The sequence below is a fragment of the Barbus barbus genome (assembly GCF_936440315.1).
Source record: "Barbus barbus genome assembly, chromosome: 30".
NCBI classification, from domain to species: domain Eukaryota; kingdom Metazoa; phylum Chordata; class Actinopteri; order Cypriniformes; family Cyprinidae; genus Barbus; species Barbus barbus.
The window spans coordinates 10,724,076-10,737,914 of record NC_136758.1 but is presented as its reverse complement, the minus strand read 5'-3'; the positions used below and the strand labels follow the sequence as shown (position 1 = coordinate 10,737,914).

The following is a 13,839-nucleotide window of genomic DNA, read 5'->3' as shown; positions in this document are numbered from 1 at the left end:
TTGGCAGTTTCTGTATTTGAGTATGATTACTCAGGTTCATCACTGGCGGAAGATCCACAGAAGTTTCCGTTCTGTTATTATTGCATCTGAAATTACAAACAATGCCTTGATTCAGTCAGAAATATCCTTCCTGTGTGAGAAAGCTGCAAGCGTGAGGGGGTGGAAGCCGTACACCTGCGTGATCTCAATTATATTGCTATAAAAATAGTCGCATTTCATTATGTGTGTGCTCAGTACTTCTTTCTTTGAAAAATATTTTAAATAGCAAGCCGGGGAACAACCCTTTCTGTCGGTCTCATTCTTTCGCTCCAGATCTCACCATGATAAAGGATCTTTGTTCAGGGGCAAATGCTAGAGACAGAGCCGGGCTGAGCGTTGGCCAAGTCACTGTTGGGTCTTGTTTGTGTCTGTTACGATAGTAACCGCTGTCCACTGACCCGCCGGCAGCCGTTCTGTGTTGGGTGGTGAGAAGGAGTTCAAGGGGTGTAGGCAGGCACTCGTGTCAAATAGACACAGAGTGGAAGTGACTCTCCCTTTTGAAACAGTCGCCTCGAAATGTATGTGGGATTCAGCATGTGTTCATTCTGGTATGTTACCATATAAGGGTATTCTAAATAAACTGTTTGAATCAATAGTTACCAATTAATCCCTCTGGCAGGTTGTTTCCTAATCTGCAGTTTTTTGGTTGTGCTCTGTGGCATTACTCAAAATTAACGCTGCCTACTCATATCTGATTCATGCTTCTGGAATCTGGAACCATGCAAGTAATAATTAGCTTTTCAGTATAAAGCTCAACATCTGTTGGCTTCACCTTCTCTAAAAGTGGAAATTGTTCTTTGAAGGAGCCATTTTGTTTCTTAGTGAGGCACAGGGTTTAAAATGAACACTCGCCAAGTGCCAAAAAAAAGCTTTTTTCTTCTCCACATGGAATATTTCTCACATTAACTCTAGTAACGTGCAGTGGCAAAGTGACATGATCCCATTCATTGCAATGGAGTTGTCAATTTCCAGCAACACAAGTGACATTGAGTATTGGAGACAGGGTGTGTGTCCGAGTACGTACTTATTTTGAATTAGTAATTACTTTGTGACCCCTGAAAAGTATGTTCTATGTAGTATGAATGTAATGTGGACCCACTACAATCACCATGTTGTCAATGTCATGTGACCTACCAGCATCAGTTGCATCACTTCACTGCCATTCACAAATCCTCTCCCGTGGCTTTCTGAGATAGTAAATTGTCCATGGTATGCACGCCTCAGAATCTTGCTGGAAGTTGTAAGTCATCTGGGTAATTATTACCCACTCTTTTATGAATACTGTGAATTCGGACATACTTCATTTGTCACATACTGGTTTCGCCTACTATGTAGTAGGGTAGTATGCGATTTTGGATGCAGCCAGGATGTAGACGTGTCCAGCGACACAACAGAGTTGAAAAATGCTTAACTTTAATCAACTGCAGAGTGACTTTTGGATGTGACAACTAATAGGAGTGAAGACTGAATCACCGGTCTCGGTTGCACTTTATTTCGATAGTCCACTTTAGACATTCTAATAACTGTAAGTAACTTTCCACCTACATGTCAACAAACTCCCAATAATGTGCAACTTTGTTCAATTGGAGTATAAAAACAAAGTGTCACCGCTGCCTGATTGCAGGCAAAATAGGACAGAGAATTTATGGAGCGATTTCACTATTCTTTATGATGTGTATAGAGAATGACGAATGGAAATAAAAGCGGTGGCAGTCACAGTGAGTTTGAATCATTGATAGTTCTTGTTGATTACATGATGAGCAATTAAGCACTGATATAGTTCATATTAAAGCCGTTTCCTCTGAATAGTGTTCATTATTAGACACAAGAAAACAAATGAATTGTCAGATCATTTTGAAAATCTTTGGCAGTATAAATGAGTTTAAATTGTATCATAATAGATTGTTCATCTGGTTAATGATTTATTGCACTACAGCACTGCTGTAGTTTATATAACAACACTCGCCAACAAAAGAATGGTACTTCTTTAGCAACAAGAAAACACATCCCTAGTCACGATTTCTTAGATTTAGCATAAAGATTTAGTACATTTTATTAATTCATATATGAGAAAGAAGTATGAAGGACAAGCAGAGGGAGGTTTAAATCATACATTTAATGTATAAAATGTTCAGTTTAATTATAAAAGGGTCTTTGACTAGAGTCCCTAATGAATCATCATTGTGTGCTGCTATAGCAGTCAACATTTTAAAAACAGATTATACAAATTAGTACTTTCTATAACATTGCATGGTTTGGTCATTTTGTCTTTGGTTTAACAATATGTGGCTAAAAATAGTGGCCTCTAAAACAAGCTTATAGAGTGTGTAAACCTGTAAATAGAAAAGAAAAATACAGTTAGTGCATGCCATCTACTGTAAGTGAAGGTAAAATGGATCATTTTTATATGGTGAATTTACTTGTGCAATGACCTATTTGAATGTGTGGCTCTCAGTGCCGCCACGTCCAAAACCTGAGGAAAAAAGAAAGAGAATTACTTATAATATGACTGTCATTGTTGGTTTTAAATAGAAAACACAGCATTGCCATGTCCATTTGACCATATGGCATGAAATTTAATGTTTTGACATAATTTTTTTGAAGTAACTTGCACTGAATGTGTTAGCTTAGCATGCTTAACAATCTTGACTGTCAAAAATATGTGTAACATTGATGCAAAATTCAATTATATAACAGCTGACAGTAAGATATTTAGATTAAGTGCCACTGGATAATTAAGACATTTGAATAAATTCTCTGGATGAGTGAGAAACCCATTTTATAGTGGTCAAGTACTGTCCCACAGCAGTCAGTCTATGTGTTTATGAGCTGCAGCAATAATCAATGACATGTGGTGGTCTAGTTGAACAGTAACCCTACAGCACAGTAAATTGGAGAAACTTTACCTTTGGGTCCAAAGAGTGCTGCGTAGCATGGGTTGTTACAATAGGGCTTCCCATCATGCTGTGGGGTGAAACATATTAGTCAGTTCACAGTACATTAATGGACTTGAACAGGGGCTATTATGCAAGACCTTCCTCAAGAAATATTACTCTGACAGACTAACCCCCTGAAGTGTTTATGTAAGGTAAAAAGTTAACTGGACTCCATTACGTCTGCCTAGTAAATTAATCTGTGCTCTGTCCCAGTAAGATGTTGGCAGGCCGTGTGTATTTCTGTGACTTACCTCTGCATGTGAGCCAGCCGACAGGGTCTTGTTGCATTTCTCACACTTCAAACAGGGTCTATGCCAGTCTTTGCCAAGTGACGACACTCTCTCAGCTGAAACATCAATGATAATTATCATTAATTCAAATAGATATGAAAACCACATATAAATATGCCAACATGGATTGATTAATGCAGAATTGCAGTGCCCATTATTCATAACATTTCCCATTTATTTAGTATTTTTTTTATGCACTTTTGTCAATTCTTAGCCACAATATTTCAATATTAATTAAAAATTTAAAGGGACAGTTCACCTCAAGTGATTATTTTATCTTCAATTACTTACCCTCATGTTGTTCAGAATCTAACTTTTTTCAGTTGAACACAAAAAATGTGCTTTGAATTTGTAAAAAATTAGCCCCCCCCCCCCATTATATTTAATGAAAATGAAGTTCAGTACTGTTTTGCACCCCGCTGACTTTCATTGTATGGACAAAAATAGTTCTTCAAAATATCTTCTTTTGCATTTTGAAGGAAGAAAGAAAGTCATGCAGGCTTGGAACAACATGAGGATGAGTAAATAATGACCAACTTAAAATGAACTTTTTGGGATGAACTATCTCTTTACATTTTTTATAAATATTCTTAAATAATACATATAAGAACTTGTGTAGTGAGAAAAGGAGCCTAATTTAACACATTTTACTATGATTAATTTCATTTAGCTGATTTCCTCCAAAAAATCTATGCGGAAAGTGGCTAAAAAGAAACTTTTAGTTCCATCTGGGCCATTTTTATAACCTCATAGACAACTTGGAACCTAAAGGATCGCTCATTAGCTGTTAAGTTGTTTTTATAAAGGAGTCAGAGCAATACAAAGTCAATCATGCATGGGAAAATTAGCTGATTTTCAGCCATTATGTAGTTAATTAAAGCCATGATGAACTTTTCATGTCAACAAAACTTAAGCTGAAATCTCAAGTCTGGCAAACTGCCTCTACAGTCCAGCACGCTGCAAATCTTGTCAGATCATTGTTTTCTCCACTCAACGCAGATAAAGTCATGACCGCGTGAACATGGGTGGGTGTGGACGCTACATGCAGGGCACTCCCAAAGGAATTCATCCCTCCCTTCTCTTATAAAAGGGCCATAAAGAAGTCTTTATCTACAGCCCTCAGCAGAAAGATTTCTCCAAACAACCCTCACGATGAACATCGTAAAAGAAGTGGGAAGGGAAGACAAAGTCATGCATGCTCGGGCGTCTCCAGTAGGGAAGGTACTTTTTACGAGGGAGGTTTTGGGCAAGCATCTACATCTCATGGACGCCAAAGACGCTGAAAGCATGACCACTCTAAAAGATGTCAGAGTTATGGCTCCAAGAGAAGATTCGTTTTTAGCTTTTTGGCATGCAGAAAGCAAAGGATGGACAAAGGGCAGATTAACAGTTCCCATCTGTGACGTAAATCTGAAAAAATATGATGAGGTGTTAGCAAAGACCCCAGACACCAAATAATGCTTCATCGTTTATCTAGTAAGCCCGATAGCACATACACTACATTATTCCCATTGTTATGGACTACTGTGAGCTGCTATAATTGCTTACAACAGCTGTAATAAGAGTCATACTCATCCCAGCTCAGGCAGCTAGTCGTCACACTACGGTGGATGACACAGGAAGCTCTTTTGTTTAGTACTAGACTGTGAACATATGATTCAGACATGCTGGGAGAGTTGGATGCAGAATCAATGGTCCATGTGAGAGAGAACATTTTGAAAGGAAAAACAAGGCAGAAAGGAATTCACTAGAATGGGTTTGGGCTCTTGCAATGCTGCCAAGAAATAGTTTGATCATCTGAGCCACACCTAAGACAGTAATTACTTAACTTCCCTCAGTCAAATACACAGAGGACACACTAATCTCTCTCTCTTAATGGCCTTTATCAATACAAAAAGTCTTTTGACTATTGGGTGTCAAATCTACAACAGAGATTTGTAGTTGGTAGCTGATTTATTCTGAATGGCATGTTTTTTGGCCCATAACATTGCAAAAAGTAAGTTTTATATATATATATATATATATATCTCTTTTATATATATATGATTTGTGCAAATCGCACCCTGTATATATCAATGCATATATATATATATACACACACACACACACACACACATACACATGTGTATATGTGTGTGTGTGTGTGTGTGTGTGTGTGTGTATATATACACACACACACACAAGTCGCTTTGGATAAAAACGTCTGCTAAATGCATAAATGTATATATATGTAAATAATATTATTACTATGCAAAATTTTATCTTAAAACATTGCTTTGTTAGTTTGAGCATCTCAACAGAGCAACACTGAATATTGAACCAATGGTGTAAGTTTGGGGCGGGACTATCTGTTCAACTGACCAATAGAAGATTGGGAGAAGTTCTTTGGAAATATTTGAAATGGTCATTATTTTGGCAGATCAGTCCAATGATGATAGAAATTACACAATGTATTTTTACATCTGTTTAAGCTTAAAAGGAATTACAAATAAGAACAACCACTCTCTATTTGCAGTCATGGCAAAACCATAAAATTGTGTTATTTTTGATTATGCCATTATTCTAATCTCTATCTTATGGAAGCCCGTTTCCGCCAATGAATAAAAAATAAAACAAGGTAATTGCGACTTTTTATCTCACAATTCAGACTTTTTTTCTCGCAATTCTGAGATATAAACTCGCAATTCTGACTTTTTTTCTCGCAATTCTGACTTTTTTTCTCAGAATTCTGACTTTTTTTCTTGCAATTCTGATTTGTATTCTCGCAATTCTGACTTTTTTTCTCAGAATTCTGACTTCTTTTCTCGCAATTGCGAGTTTATATCTCACAACTCTGACTTTCTCGCACCATTAAAACCACGAGAAAAAAAGTCAGAATTCTGAGAAAAAAAGTTAGAATGGCGAGAAAAAAAGTCAGAATTCTGAGAAAAGTCAGAATTGCGAGAAAAAAAGTCAGAATAGCGAGAAAAAAAAGTCACAATTGCGAGAAAAAAAGTCAGAATTCTGAGAAAAAAAGTCAGAATTGCGAAAAAAAAATGGCATAATTCGGAGAAAAAAAGAATTGCGAGTTTTTATCTCCGAATTGCAAGTTTATATCTCAAAATTGCGAGTTTATATCTCAGAATTGCGAGTTTATATCTCCGAAATTCTGAGAAAAAAAGTCAGAATTGCGAGAAAAAAGTCAGAATTGCGAGTTTATATCTCTGAATTGCGAGTTTATATCTCAGAATTGCGAGTTTATATCCCCGAATTCTGAGAAAAAAAGTCAGAATTGCGAGAAAAAAAGTCAGAATTGCGAGTTTATATCTCAGAATTCTGAGAAAAAAAGTCAGAATTGCGAGTTTATATCAGAATTCTGAGAAAAAAAGTCAGAATTGCGAGAAAAAAAGTCAGAATTGCGAGTTTATATCTCAGAATTCTGAGAAAAAAAGTCAGAATTGCGAGAAAAAAAGTCAGAATTGCGAGATAAAAAGTCAAAATTACCTTTAAAAAATGTAATTTATTTTTTATTCATTGGCGGAAACGGGCTTCCATACTATCTTATATCTTCGTTGTGGATTTTTTTTCTCTTTCCATCACTGAGGGGTTGTGGTTGTTAGATTACTTCCATTCGAACATTAAATAAGACCAGCACTGGGCACGTGAGGCAGTTTTGCATGATGCAAAAGATACAGGTTTAGAGTAGCACTATAACAGCAAAAGCAGAATGAGTCATGGTGTGAGATGCTGAATGAGGATCATATGATGGAATCTTTATTGTTAATTCAGAGGAAATGTGCATATAGGTTCTGTAAATAATAGAAAAAACTTTACATACTGAGAAGATATGATATTCAAAAGTCTAACTCTGCCGCTTGATGATAGAAACCTGCCAAAACTTCCCGGCATGTTTATATTGGCAAAGAATATACAGTAAGTTAGGAAAGAAGAAAAAAGAGTGGTGGAATGGATGGTCAGTTAACTGAAAGGACAAAACCCAAGCCCAGACTTGCAGTGAAGAGAAAGGCTCAAAGGAGATGCTTATGAATGAATTAAGGCTCTGCTCAAAAACATAATGAAACTTAAGAAATGTACACATATTCATTTTTATTTTCCATACATATTTACCAGTTTCTCTGCTTGAATATGAGCCAAACAGTAAAGTTCTTTAAAGACACGTCTTGTCTTGTTGCCTTCATGGTACTGAAAATATTTAAATAGTTTGGCTGAATACACAATGCAAACAGGTTACTTTACAATGTAAAGCACTGGCATTATCATTTGCATTATTAGTCACTGCTGTACTGCCCCATCTGCTATTTATGTTCTTATTCTTTCTTTATTATTATAAATATTATTAATAATGTCAAATACACATTTATAGTATGATATATATATTTTTAGTTTTTCTAAGCAAACATAAGCTTTAGTCTAACCACTCTAAACCCAGCAATGCAATTCTCCATTAATCCTAATGCAAACGTTTTTTGTTTTTTTTTGCTGTATTTTTGTTATGCAAGTGTTTTCTTGCTGCAAGTGCTTGCCTGCACAAGTTATGTGTAAAAGCTGTTTTGCAAAAGTTTCCAGCAGGAAATACGCTCACATGCATTAGTTGAAGCTCCCTTCCTGGTTATTCTCCTGCTGTTGCTTATTCAAACCAGTTTATATTGTTTACATCGAAGTATTAATAAATTGTATAACAGCATAATAGTGTACTTTGACTTTCTTTTCCTATTTGTTAAAAGTAGCATGTATGTAAATAGAAATATTTTACAGGAGTCTTACCAAAGTAAACTTCCTTTTCGCACTTTGGGCATTTAGGCATGTTTGCGGTGATTTAGTTCCTCGGAGGAGAAAGTCCTGCTTGAAGAAAGTTGAGATGGAGAGCAGCAACGGTCCACCTGCACACAGCCACGCCTTTGGTTTGCGCTCATACACTCCGCAGCCTTATTTATAGTACTGTGGAAATAGTTTGCACACGGTGATGGGAAGAGAGAGAGAGAGAGAGAGAGAGAGAGCGGGGGTGCGCGCACACGAGAACGCGCTTTATTTCATTACGTGTTCTCATTTTCTGTGGTTTTTCCGTTTTGTATTCTGGCGTTTTAATTAGTTTGCAGACAAGTTTACAAACACTGGAGGTTCATTGTTTGTGTAAATAACCTTTTGCACTGGATGCAGGCTGAGTTCTGCTTGTTTGAAAGGGATAGAAATATGATCCAAACTCACTCACAGATCAAAGAGCCACATGACGTAGAACGTAGGTGGCCGTCTGATGTCATCAAACAGTAACGTGCCAAACACTCTGGTCATCACTGCTTTGTGTTTTTAAAATGAGAAGTTTGTTTTCAGACATAGAGATGTGTACCTGAACTCAGCTGGCTTATGAATATGAATCTGGCACATTGCACATACCTAGAGAACTTTGTGTAGGTCTTTGAGTAACTTATTTGTGTGTGGATGTTGTAAATGTATCTGTGTATTTACGTTTAGTAAACAGCATCAGTATTTGACAGATCAAACATTTCCTGAGAAGATAGGTGTGTCTCAGCCCAACCCTTGGATTGATAAATGCACCATGGCAACTGCTCAACATGTTTTGAAGTGTAGTGAAATACATCACTGATGTATGCAGATCCACACACACACACACGTTTGTTTTTGTGAAAAGTGGGGACATCCCATAGGCATAATGGTTTTTATACTGTACAAACTGTATGTGCTATTGCCCTACATCTACCCTACACCTAAACTTAGCCCTCACAGGAGACAGGAGGGTGGGTGGGCGCCCTGGAGGCCGGAGCAGGGCCAGGACAGGGAGGAGACACGGGAAGCCTCCAGGGCGGAACAGGGGACTCGGGAGGCCATGGCGGATCAGGGAGCTCCGTGGCCTTGGCCTGGCCACACAGGCCGTGACTATATGGCCCCCCCCAAAAAAAGATTTTCTTGGGGAAGTTACCCTCTGGGAGCCATTGAGGAGGAGCGGGCACTGTGGGGCGCTCTGGAGGAGCGGGCACTTGAGGGCGCTCTGGAGGAGTGCAGCTGGACAGGACCAGCGGGGACACAGGAGATCTGGACAGGACCAGCGGAGATGCAGGAGAGCTGGACGGGACCAGCGGAGACGAAGGAGGTTACTTACGAGGAGCAGGCACTGGAGAGCACTTGCGAGGAGTGGAGCTGGCCGACTTGGGGAACTCAGGAGACGAAGGGCTGGACGGGACCAGCTGAGGCGAAGGAGATTCTGGGGTTAGAGTGGGCACATCAAACTCCATAGGTAGTGCCATGTCCAAGAGCGCAGGAACAAGTGTCGGTGGGCCTGCCATACTCTCTGTAGGCGGCGGCAGCACAATCATCGCCGCAGGCGGCGGCACAATCATCGCCGCAGGCGGAATCATCATCGCCGCGGTTGGCGGAAGCAGGCTTAATTTCCCCGGACCTTCCTTGCGGGGGAATCAAAACCAGCCGCCTCCTCATCTTCTGTCTTGGCCTGAGTTTCTGTTACGGTATTTAGTGGTTGTAGTAAAAATAAACAAAGGCTCACGAGAACGAAGTAGCATCAACGCACTCTTTCCTTTAATGAACGTTAAATAACATTAAACTCAGGCAAAGACAAAGGGAAGACTGAGGACTTATAAAGGAACAAGAACAAAAGAGCTAACAAGATGATTAATACAAAACAGGTGAATGGAATAAACGATGATTAACTAAACTAGGACAGGAAAAAACAAAAAGGAAAAAGTACACACACACACACACACACTGTATTTACCCCTTATCCCCCCAAAAAAATTCAGCTATTTTTAGATTTTCAAAGTACTTCATTCTGTATGATTTCTAAGCTTGTTTCCTCACGGGGACCAAAAATTATCCCTACAACATCTAAATTTACTGATATTACTATCCTTGTGGGGACAACTGGTCCTCATAACGTAGAGAATACATTATTTTATGGCTGTTTAAACAGGTACTTTTTAAATCAATAACATGACACCCTTGTCCAGATTTAATCATTGATTTACACACACACACACACACACACACATGCACACACACACATGCAATGAATTCACTCCTGTTCTATGATCAATATGTTCTCAGTTTCAAAATTTTGATTTTTTTTGTTTATATGCAATGCCATAATGATTCAAATGTCCTGATTTCATAATGAAGAAGTCTCATTAAAAGAATTACATTTTTAAAAGAAAACCTTATATTTATTATTTGAAAAATGTTGTTTAGGCCATGTAACCAGCATGAAAAAAAATACATTAAACAAGAAAATTATATAACTCTCATGAATGTGTGTCAAGGTCAATACATTTAGTTAAAATTCGAACTGACTGCACTGTATTTTATCTATAATCATTTTTTATTTTTTACTGTTTTATTTTCATTTTAAATAAATTTTTAAATCATTTCAGAAGTTTTTAAATTCCTTGTTTTATTTTTGGGATTATTTTTTTTTATGATTATTTTATTTCCTTTTATGTAAAACACTTTGAATTACCATTGTGTATGAAATGTGCTATATAAGTAAACTTGCCTTGCCTAAAATATCAGAACATTATGATCTGTAAAAATGTATGGTATTTGTGCATTTGTAGTGTATGTCAAAAATTGTAATGATTAAATTAATGAATTCATTTTTGAAATGAATAATGATTGTGATGAAAACGTGTACATTTGACATAAAACTCCAAAATCCCAAAAATTCACAGACTGTTGCTGTACAGTGTATATGTTTGTGCACTGAATATAAATATATATTTGATGTATGAAGAACAAGAATGATTAATGTGCCACATGTGCTCTGTATGTACCTGCATCCCTCGCTCTGCCCTGTGTTTGACTTATCTTGACAGCTCTACCCACAGCTGATCAATCCATCAGCAGTCTTCTAACTCTATCATGCCACCCATGTTTACACAGTCATGCCAGGCCACAGTTTGGTCTCAGCAGACTCCAACTGCCAGCAAACAGCCCACCCGTTGCTTCATGTCTAGCAGTGTTAACTGCAGTCCTGTTCACTGGGCTCTTCCTCATGTAGACACTGTGAGGTTCACCATCAAGGATTTTCCACTGATCTTTATTTCCTCCCTCTGTTGACAGTAGATCCAGCAATCAGTGCTGAGAGATAATGTTCCCTGCCAGTCCCTTCCAACTCTATTATCATTACCTGCTTACCAGCACTAAAAGCATTATCTGATCTGAGCACCCGCAGTACACACTTCCTCTAACTATTTGTTTTTAAACAACATGAAAGGGCAAACCTTTAAAGTTTGGATGCTGGATTGAAGCCTGGCTTAATAATGCTTGGTTTCAGTTGGGGAAGCTACTTTAAACCTTCAGCGTGCCATACACACACATATTTTAAAATAGCTCAGCTATGGTCAAACTACTCTTCTGAGGAAGTAGTTAGCTACACTACCCAGATAGTGACATACTGTATCTCTCCAAGAGTTCTTCATCTGGAAAACATCTGTTGCGTATAAACATCTAATAAACATATTTAAAAAGCAGTTTTACATAACCATACACATTTTAGAGACATTTTCTAAATGTCTTTTTAACATCTTTCAGGAAAAGTCTTGGAGGCAGAAACACGCACATAAAATAGATGTCTCTGCGATGTATGTGTGCTGTAAGGATACAAATTCAAAAACCAACACAAATAACCGATCACATTGAAGGTATTTAACATCTATGGGTTATAAATAATTTATTATTACGTGGCTTTCTGGAATACTTGATTCTGAGCGGCATTGGTGCCATGGTGCCGCTCTTTCAGTTAGAGAGCATAGACTAAAAAAGTTGGACGACGTGTCGCCACTTTCTTCCAATGTAAAAAAGTGAAGCCAAAACGTTCCAGGTATGGCTGCTGTCACCTTGTGCCTAACATGAGGTTGCGCAATAATAGTGATCATGAGCTGGAGCCACGGTATCAAAATCCCGCCTGAACTTCTACAGACCCAATCACAAGCAATTATAGCATCAACTAAAACCAAACTTACTAGAAAGTCCAACAGTTGAAAGCATGATAAAAACTTCCCAATATGACGGAACCCATATTTGGGAAAAAATTAATTTGAAGTGTAATTTGATTAGTTTTTTTTTTGTTTTGTTTTTTTACTTTGGTTTACATCACATTTGTTTGCATGGCGAAGGTGGGGTTTATGACCTACAGCCTACTGCAGCCAGCCACCAGGGGGCGATCAAAATGTTTTTTTTTTCACTTTTCAGGATGTGTGAGACACACGCTACTTCATGAAAATTTTACGCTAGCACTCAAATTTGGTGCACACCTGGGTTCGTTTGATATCAGAATTCGGTTTGTTTGGATAATGTGAACACTGTTTTCTGAACTCAGATTCACACCTAAGAACTATCCCTAGGCTTTGTCTGGGAATACATGCAAACTCTGGTACGGTTCACTTCTTATATGAACGTAATTGTACTAAATCTGATATTAATGATGAATGAATCGGCCAAACTGTGTATTTATGCATTTACTCACTCGCTTTCCTGGTACAGGAAATACATAGGCTATAGGCTATATATCGCATTTCTGCTCGCAGAAAGTGACTCCCGCATTCTTTTCAACCTTTGCATTACAGTTGTGACAAATAGATGCATATACCGTTCTGTGTGCCATTCTGTGTTTGGAAATTAATCAAAAGTTTCAAAATCTGAAGGACAAAAATTAAGCGAGCAACCATCCATTCATTTTGCTATCTTCTGCATAGTTCGGACCAGGCAATCGTCCATGTTTTGTCCATGTCTTTGCGGGAGCACTACTGTAATTTATTTGGTAACAGATATTTGGCATTAGTAAACTGGCGTGGTTCACAGATCATTACTTTAAAATGAAATGACGCTCTTATAAATAACTTAACTCCTGTTGTTATTCTTTACAAAAGTATAGTAGCATATCCTAATTTTGTCGTAATCACAGATTGTTTTGTAGGCTATTTGTGGGAGCCCATTGCCAGTGTGATAGATCAGGGTGTTCAGAAGTGAAAGGGAGGAGGAGTGAGTAGAAAAAACAAACACAGACGTCTGTGATTAGGTAATCAGGGGCTGTGGAATAACAGTTTGTTGGACTGAACTCATCACTGCTGAAGACAGAGGGAGGGCTGGGAAGCAAAGCGTTATTTTTGTGAGCTGAGAACAGACAAAATGTTACAGTATCTCATTGAGTGAAGAGGAAACACACACACACAGAGTCTGCAGACCTTGAGGGCAATCCTTTTTTATTGCCCCTTACTGTTACATCACATGCACTCATAACAACAATGATGATGTCAATCATCTCTGGAGGACATTGAGCATTGGGTGGGAGGAGATGTTACCAGGGTTACTCTGTTGTGGGCGAGTTTATACCCTTCTGATTGACATCTGAACGATGATTATGGAGTCTCTCAACACACCTTAAAAATTTAGCACAACTTGATGATGAAAAATAAAATCACGAACATGTTACTACATTTTACGTCACCTGTCTAGTCATCACAGGCTTACTGTATCAGCTAAAACGTCTTTTCATGTGCGATGCTTTCATCAGTTACACGTCAATACAGTGAAAAATGTTTATCTTGGAA

At 38.1% G+C, this 13,839-nt stretch overlaps 2 protein-coding genes across 3 annotated transcripts in view; both read right to left on the bottom strand.

Moving 5' to 3' along the window:
• Positions 1 to 13,839, bottom strand: part of LOC306850608 (dihydropyrimidinase-related protein 5-like) — a 618,334-nt gene that overhangs the window by 252,823 nt on the left and 351,672 nt on the right. The gene's annotated exons all lie outside the window — the stretch shown is intronic.
• LOC306850495 (cysteine-rich protein 1-like) lies at positions 1,946 to 8,220 on the bottom strand. Of its 2 annotated transcripts, none has more exons than XM_079386151.1 (5): positions 8,030 to 8,220; positions 3,227 to 3,321; positions 2,946 to 3,003; positions 2,472 to 2,512; positions 1,946 to 2,372 (listed from the first exon to the last, which is right to left on the bottom strand). In XM_079386151.1, the coding sequence occupies exons 1-4, from the start codon at positions 8,067 to 8,069 to the stop codon at positions 2,472 to 2,474; spliced, it is 234 nt and encodes a 77-aa protein (XP_079242277.1). In that variant the 5' UTR covers positions 8,070 to 8,220; the 3' UTR covers positions 1,946 to 2,372. The 2 variants fall into 2 exon arrangements, with proteins under 2 accessions (XP_079242277.1, XP_079242278.1); XM_079386152.1 differs by having other exon boundaries at positions 1,950 to 2,372; positions 2,460 to 2,512; positions 8,030 to 8,202.